At 31.4% G+C, this 9,081-nt stretch overlaps 1 protein-coding gene across 1 annotated transcript; it reads right to left on the bottom strand.

Moving 5' to 3' along the window:
- Positions 1-5,061: 5,061 nt before the first annotated feature.
- On the bottom strand, positions 5,062-8,617 carry LOC135924115 (uncharacterized). Its single transcript, XM_065459161.1, has 2 exons — positions 8,498-8,617; positions 5,062-7,407 (listed from the first exon to the last, which is right to left on the bottom strand). Exons 1-2 carry the CDS (start codon positions 8,615-8,617, stop codon positions 5,062-5,064), a joined length of 2,466 nt encoding a protein of 821 aa, XP_065315233.1.
- Between the last annotated feature and the right edge of the window lie 464 nt (positions 8,618-9,081).

Here is a 9,081-nt window from a genome sequence, read left to right as displayed (position 1 = left end):
TTCACAGATATCCTTGATATCATCTTTAACAATTGCCTTTTCCGCCATTCCCTTTGGGGTAAAAAATGATGTTTGACTCAAAAATTTTATCGATTCATCGTTAAATCTTTAACTAAACTGCATAATAATTAAATCAAGTGCAGCATAAAATACACTGATTTTAAAGCTAAAATAAAATATTATATTTAATGATGAAAGTATATATATACCTCTCCTTTTTGGATTGTAATGTTTGAAGTCTTGAACTTATCAAAAGGTAAATTTCTCTTCTTCATAAAATCTTGGGCCTTTGAAAAGACATCCAAAAATTCAGTGTTATTATCTATTTTAGGATTATAAAATAATAAAAGATAATAATTTAAATTATACTTCTCATATTAATCAGGCAATCTTTTGCCAATTGAATTTGATTTATTGCAAACCCTATATCCTTCGAAATGGTTTGCAATTTTGTACAAGCCAAGCTAGTTATCAACAATATTTTATCCAAAACACATAGTGATAAAATAAAATCAAATTTTTCTATTCTATAGACTATAGCACTAGCCATAGTGGAAGTGGCAGGATCTTCAGAATCCTTTAAATTTGCCAAAGCTGCCCTCAAAGCATCATAAAGTAGGAAAAAATTTACAATCGCCTTATATGATGTTAGCCAGCTTCTATAAATATAAAATAAACATTATATATCGAAACAATTAAGATAATATTACCGAGTGGTATTCTTGATGCGTAAAAATCTATGTGATTTTGTCAGTAAATCACTCTGACATGTTTTGAGCACTTCATATCTTTTAACACCATTAAAATATACGTAAATTTCGTCTAATATTCCCAAGACATTTGGCAGCTCTTTTACTGATTGGCATAATTGAACAACTATTAAATTTAATCGATGACAATAGCACCAAATAAAAGCTGCCTTTGGCGCCTCCGCTCTAATCAAAGCCTGCACTCCATTAATTCTTCCACTCATGTTTGAGGCGCTATCATAGCTTTGCCCCACTAGGAATTCGAGGGGTAGATTCACGGAGCCAGGCTTGGATATTATATTCTCTTTAATATCGAGGCCCGTTGTATTTACCGTACAATAAATGTCTATCAGCCTTTCAACGGGCTTAGGTGTCTCGCTATTTTCAACATATCTCACTATCAAAGCTATTGCTTCTGATTTCGATACATCATATGTGCCATCAACTATAATTGATTAGCACCTGTTGAATTCAATCTCCTTTTGAATTTTTTTATAACCATATTTTTCATGGTTTCAATAAGAATATTTATGTTATTATATGATAACAGATTTGAATATAATTTAGATTTTAATCCCTTAATTTTTTTCTCACTTCTTATTTAATAAAAAAGATTATTTTGCTATTTGTCCAATTTTGAGAAATATTCTTAAAAGCCACTATTTCAAAGCTTTTCTTTATATCGTGAAAATTAAGCCCACCATGTCTTTTTCTAATATGATCTGTCCATTTATCATCTCTTATATTATGATATGTACAATTTTTAATCAAGCATTTATATTTTTTTTGGTTAATATTTTTGGGCATATTTTGACAATGATCTAAAAATTATAAATGATTATATATAAGATTTAATATTTAAATTTTTACTATTCCCCTTTGATAAAATTTTAATTTTGCGCCAAATCTTGAAAGTGGAAAAATAATTTTATGATAAGAAATATCGGATAACAAACTAATTTGCTAAACATCGACCATAAAAATTTTTAAAATAAAAAATTAAAAAATTTTTTTTTAAATTTTTAAATAAAAAATAAAAAATTTTTTTAAAAAAAAGTACCCCCATAGAAATTTATAGAAGCAGTTGCTTCGGACCCCCCCCCCCCGTTGTAGGGGTCACTGGCTATAAGAGATTAATATTCTACATTCTACATTTGGACAACAGAGATATATTGAGCACCTTTTTCGTTAAATTATTTTCATATATTTAAACTATTACTATCCAAAATAATTTCGCCAGATATTTATTATATAAATTTAAACAAATATAATATTATCCATTTATAATGAAATCAAAAGACTGGTGACACAAAATGAATTAATTTATTTTTGTTTTCATAAACTTATATTTTTATTTTATAGAAGAAAGTTTAATAGAGGAATACAATATTATTGCTCAAAATAAAGAGATAATTCTAAGAACATCCAGACTGTACAAAGAGTAAAAATAGTATACTACACGTTATCAGTGGCGTCACTATGAGGAGGCACAAGGGCTCGAGACAGGGTTGCCATGTCTCCCCCATCAGGGGAGACTCCCGCAATTTTTTAGTTTATACGCAGATATCTCTCTCCCGCAAAACTACCGCAATTGAAAATCTCTCGCAAAAATCTACCGCAATTTTTTAATTTCTCCCACATTTTTTTTTATTGTAACGTTTTTAATGTATAAATAATTTTTAAATTTTTAAAATAATGTCCAGTTTGTAAATTTCTTTCTATCCTGTTTTATATTTATCCAATAATAAATCAACATCATTTCATTCATATAAGTTAGTACAGGGGAGTATATCAACATCGATTGCAATACAAAGATATTCTCCAAAAATAATAAATATTACAGATGCAACTACAGTGAAAATCGTATACAACTATTATGTAGTTCAACATTCACAGAGGTATATCATTACAATGTGGGTCGAATCTTTCCCATGATATTTAACGACTCTAATATAATGGCAAATTTTACTTGTGGTAGAACAAAAATAAGCAAGGCTATCACAAGTGTTTTAATACCTGAATCCTAGAGGTTAATTCTAGACTATTTGAAAGATTGGCATCCATAAACAATTCTAACAGATGCATCTAATAAGGGAAATATTAAAACATTTCCCTTGATCCTTCACTATTTCAACAAGAATAAGAACATTTCAATAAAACTTAAAATTTTTTTCCTCGATAATGACAAATCCAACTATGTAGCTAACCACATAAATGTAAATACAGCTGATTCAGGGTTATCAATGATTTGCATGTTACTGCACTGATAATGCCTCTGTAAATTTTGGCAAAAACCAAAGTGTATTTACCGAATTGGGGCAGCACAATAATGAATTAATACCAATAACTGTATATGCCATATACTACATAATTCTTGCAAGAAGGCAATGAATGTAATATCTGTAGATGTCGAAATAATTGTGATGAAATGTTTTAATAAATTTAGTTCATCAACTAAAAGAGTTAATAAATTAAAAGAGTTGGTGGAGTGGTCTGACTTGGAATGGTGTGAGTTGTTGCGATATGTACCTATCAGGTGGTTATCATTAATACCTACCATCGATAGAATTTTAAAATTTTACAAACCCTTAAAAAAATACTTCTTAAATAAAGATTTTAAAAGCTGTCCAAAAATTTTGAAAAATATTTTCGAGTATGAAATGGCAGAAGCATATTTGGGATTAGTTTCACATGTAGGAAATCTACTTCATGCAGTTAATATTCAGTTGCAATCAGAATATTCTTTATTAATAAAGATTCACAAAATCAGGCTACAGCTCTGTTCATCTCTACAGTTAAAAATTGATAATAAATTTTATGGCGCTATTGCTAAAAATATTTTATTAAAATGTTCAAATACCTTGGAACAGAAACCATCAATTGATGGTTTTTGTAATTTAATAAATATATTAAAAATACCGTAAGCATTGATGTCTTGTTTGAGGAGATTGTAATTCTCTCTATTTTTTATGATTCGTTAGAATACTTAAAGTTAGATGGTCTAAAAGAAAAGGAGAAATGGGTAGAATTTTTTCGTAATAACAATAAATCCCGATGCTTGGAAAAAATATGCGAGTATGTCTTCTCCTTACCTCATTCTAAAGCCTCATCCGAGCACATTTTTAGCCTGATGAAGACTGCCGGGAAAAAGGAAAGAAATCGGATTGCTTTAACAACATTAGAGGCCGAGCTAATGGTTATACAAATATATAAAATGTCATGCCAGGAATTTTATAAATATCTCAATGTTGAGTTATTCTAATTATTATTTTTTTGTAATCTAATTTTTATTATTTTTAATTTGATTTTATAACTAATTTGCGTAACCTTGTTTTTATAACTTTCGGCGTAACCTTACTTTTTATATTTTATAATATATTTACTTTTTGTTTTTCGTTTGTATTCTAATTTATATTTATAGAAAATGTATATATACCTTAAGAAAAGAAAAAGAAATTTCAAACCTTAGCACGTTCTTTCATGCAAAAAGCTTCTTTCTTCATGGTGTCCCGGCTCTGGATGTTGGACTGTAGTATGATAACCAGCACCTAACCTAATGTGACAACCTAGGAAGAACTGATATGGAAGTTGAACGATAGGTTATGAATTCTATTTTGTGAGACCAATGATGATTACTTATTATTCTAATCCACGTAAGAAGAAAAGGTATTAAGAATTAAAATTTTATGCCAGGATATAGGAATGTTATAAATTTTTAAAATCACTAAAATGTAAAATCATAATGGATATATTTGAACACACAAAAAGCCTTTAAAAAATTATTTACTTAAATTCTTAGTGAAATAAACCATTAAAATCCTAAACAAGAAGATATAACTTTAATTTTAAATATATTAATATGTACTAAAAACATATGAATTAAAAGGGATTGATTTAAATAACCCTTATAAGTAATACTTAATATGATAAAAATGTTTTTGAAATAAACCTTTTGAAAGTATGAAGAATTTTTATTAAAAATAACACTTTTTGAATTAAAACTAGGGTGTGAAATTTAAATTTTTTATTTAAAGAGAGGGAAATGTGAATAATATATTTGCATATTTTAACCTCGGAGATAATTAAATTAAATACTAAAACGCAATAATTAAACACTAAAACGCGAAAAAATAAAAGTCATAAAAACGCGAAAAATTAAAACGCTAAAAATATAACACTCTTATTTTTTATCGTTATAATAAATTTAATATATTTAAAAATGTTTGAAAAATATATAATAATACTATTAAAAAAAAGAACGGAGATGGTGTGACGCAGGGAAACAAAAATGAAAAAGGGACGTAAGCGTTGTCTATGATAGCTCTTTGGCTAGAAGGCTACCATAGAAACTGATATAATTAGCTTTGTGAATCGCTATGGATAATCGTTGACGAAGAAAAAAACCTTCTCGGGGTTCTTCTGAGAGTTTGCTGATTTGTGATCCTAATTTTTTGAAAAATGCTAAGGCGAGTTTGCCGAAAGTGCCAAGAGTGGTTGATATGATTGGGATGAAGCAATGATCGTTTATTATTTCTGTGTATTTAGAAATTTTAAGTTGTTCCTTCTGGTCAAGGATGTTGATGGCGTGGTTGGATGGGGCCAAGGGGTCAATACAGGAATAGTCCCATACCAAAAGTTGGCCTCTCCTCCATGGGATTTGAGAGATCCCATCAGGACGTTTACCGTCAGATCTAAAAAGACCCTGTGGTTCTAACGTGGAAGGAATTTGGGCGGATTTCAGAGCATGTTGGATGATTGTATTACATTGCTTGTGTCTGATGAATCGTCCATTGCAGGAGCGACAATGTAAACTATGTCTACCCTTCGAGTCAACTGGCGAGTTGCACCCTGAGCAGATGTGGGGGTGAGTGATGGAACAATTTAGACGAATGCCGATGGCATGGGTAAATTCATTGTTGGATAGTTGAAGCTGAAGATTGGTAGATGGGATGGCCTCAAGAAACTCATGTCCCGTACCATTGAGCAAGGAAGAGAATAGGGTGCGGTCGGTAGATTGCATGCTAGATAAGAGAGTTTCAACGCAGCGAGCAACCACTGGTGCATCCCAGTCTTTCTGTTTATGGGTTGTGGGGGGATGAGAATCAGCATTGATCCTTGTTTTCCAAATATCCATAGCCACGATTAAGGAAAGGTCTTCTTTAGAATTATGGGCGGAGGTTATTGGCTTTGTCAAGAGACTACTCGATATGAAAGTAGTTGTTGCTAAGTCAAGTGGAGATCTGATGCCGAGACCACCAAATTTGGTTGGAAGAGTTGCTTGGGCCCAAGCAGTTTCGTTGAATCTGATATTTACTATTTTTTCGGTTAAGTCCTTTATTCCTTTTTCGTAAGTTTGGAGAGGAATAGGATATTTAAAAATTGGAGTTGACCGAAGTGCGTAAAGAATCCTTGGTATAAAAAAGAAATTTTTTAGCAAAAAAAAGGACTTGTGTGATGGAAGAAGTGTAAAGATGTCCTCCAGTTTAAGGAGTATGTCATGTGAGGAATGAAGAAAGGTGCTTATTGCCTCGTGTCCTCCAACAGGCGATCCTAGATGTGTTAATTCAACGCTTGATGTGAATTTGAAATCGTGAGTGTTGGGAGCATTAGAATTTAAAAGTGAGAATTCAGATTTGCTCTGGTTAAGCGAAAGTCCAATGGCTGTGCCCATTTCTTTAATTATGGTGACTGCTTTGGCAATTTCACTACTGGGACCACTCAAGATTCCATCATCAATATACCAAGCGTGGAGCGATAGAGTACATGAAGAGTTTATTGATTTTATCATGTCATTGATTCCAAGACTAAAGAGAAGGGATCCGAGAGGGTCACCTTGTTGGATACCCTCAACAGAAAGTATCTTTTCTTTGTTGAATTGTAAGATTGTTGGTGATTGGTAGCAAGAGAAAAGAAATTTGGTATAAGCTGGGAAATGGAAGCAAGTTGAATGTAGGAACGTGTTGCGCGAAAGAGTGTTGTAGGCGTTAGAGAAGTCAATTTTTACTAGGGATTCGTTTTTTGGGTTATTTTCAAGGTGAATTCTTGTTAAGTGCACAGCAGCTTCACACCCACCAGGTATCCCTACACCAAGTTGATAGGGGCTTAGAATGTGTGCGGCATCGTGTTTGATTCTAGATGCGATTAATTTAGCGACCAATCTACGGTAAGTTGAACCAATGGCGATGGGCCGAATGTCCTTGTTTGGTTTTTGGAGTGCGATGAGTCTGGCACCGAATAGTAAGGGGGTAATAAAGCTGGGTACGTCTCCATTTAGGATTTTGTTGACTAAGTTTGTGATTTTAGTGAGAATTGAAACCTGTGTACAGATCACAGGAGAGGTAATGTCCTGTAAAAAAATTAGTCTAATCCCATCTAGACCATGAGCCGAATCCCGATGAAAAGATAGGATTGCTTTCCTTACTTCTTCCTGTGTGAAATCTGCTGCACAATGGGAGAAGGGTTGGGGCAATATTGGCATAAATGTTGTTGTGGGATGCTTTGATCGAAGCTTAATTAAGGTTTCTAAATTGGATTCCGCCAGAGTGTCATTGGTTGAAATGAGTTTGAGGGCCCCATTGATATTAAGACTGTCAATTTTCTTCGAAATCAATGAGGCTTTTTGTTGAAGTGGGGTTATTTTTTTTTGTTTATGGGATGTCTGAAGATTTGGGACTCATGAAGATGAGTGTTGATGTTTAAACAGGCATCTTTTATTTGTTGTATTGATTTATCATTCTTCACTTATTTTTATATTTTGATGAACTATTATTTCTTATTATTCGCAACTTTCTGATGATAATAATGATTTTGAAAAATGGTAATAATATCAACGACACGATTTGTAAAACATTCGATGTGGATATCAAGCTCACGATTTAAACAAACCAACGTGCAAAATCTATTTATACAAACCAACGATTGGGACAAGCCAACGTTATGATAATTTGTGATACAACTTGATTACCAAAACGATAAACCACTTGGACAACAAACTCTCTATTACTTCTCCGATGAAATTATCAGAAGAGGGAGAATGTTGAGTTATTCTAATTATTATTATTTTGTAATCTAATTTTTATTATTTTTAATTTGATTTTATAACTAATTTGCGTAACCTTGTTTTTATAACTTTCGGCGTACCTTACTTTTTATATTTTATAATATATTTACTTTTTGTTTTTCGTTTGTATTCTAATTTATATTTATAGAAAATGTATATATACCTTAAGAAAAGAAAAAGAAATTAGTTAATAAAATATATTTTTACTGACTCGCACCTCGCGCTATATCGTTAGTTGCCTTATACTTTTCACTCAATAACGACGGTAAAGATTAGTTCTATTATTTAAATCTCAAATAAAATATAATTAAGTTTTAGCAATGGCGCCATAAAATTTATTGTCTTAACTGTAAAGATGAACACATGTGCAGCATAATTTTGTGAATCTTTGTTAAGATTATTCTGATAGCAACTACACATTAACAGCATGTAGTAGATTTCCTACGATCATTCCTAAACATACCTCTGCCATTCATTATTGAAAAAAATTTTCAAAATGTTAGGACAGCTTTTCTAATCTATATTTAAGAAATATATTTTTAAAGGTTTATAAAATTTCATAATTTTATCGATGGCGGGTATTATGAACAAATCGCAACCAACATTGTGCTGATTTAATTACTGAGGCATTATCAGATCAGAAAACTGATATGTAATTTATTGATAATCCCCAGCCTGCGCTATTTACCATTATATGGTTAACTATGTCTTTGGATTTTTCACTATTTGAGGGGAAAAAATTTAATAGTTTAATTGAAACGTCCTTATTTTTGTTGAAAAGCGGAGGATCTTCCCTTATTAGATGCATCTGTTAGAATTGCATATGTTTCCCATCTTTCAAATCGTCAAGAATTGACCTCCTGGATTCAGGTTCTAAAACATTGATGATATCCTTGCTCATTTTTGTTCTACAAAAAGTTTTCATTTATCTTGGAGTCGTTAAATATTATGGGGATAGATTCTACCTAAATTGTAATGATAAGTAGCTCTGTGAATGTTGTAATACAAGATAAGTGATTACAATTGCCACAACTGTAGTTGCATCTGGATCATTCCATATCAAATCAATCACTTTACAACCCGACCATCTCAGATTTTGTTGAAATTTGGTATTTAAATTAATAAAGTATTGTAAGTGACGAATCCAATGGAGAATATTTTTGTTTTGCAATGAATGTAGATACACTCCCCTGCACTGATTATAATAATGTGATTGAACTATAATAAATAAAATAATTATCATTGAAATGAGTATAATATTATCTTATTATG

The sequence above is a fragment of the Gordionus sp. m RMFG-2023 genome, chromosome 2, assembly GCF_954871325.1.
Source record: "Gordionus sp. m RMFG-2023 chromosome 2, tfGorSpeb1-WG-v2, whole genome shotgun sequence".
Taxonomy (NCBI): Eukaryota; Metazoa; Nematomorpha; class Gordioida; order Chordodea; family Parachordodidae; genus Gordionus; species Gordionus sp. m RMFG-2023.
This window is presented reverse-complemented; position numbering and strand designations above follow the sequence as displayed.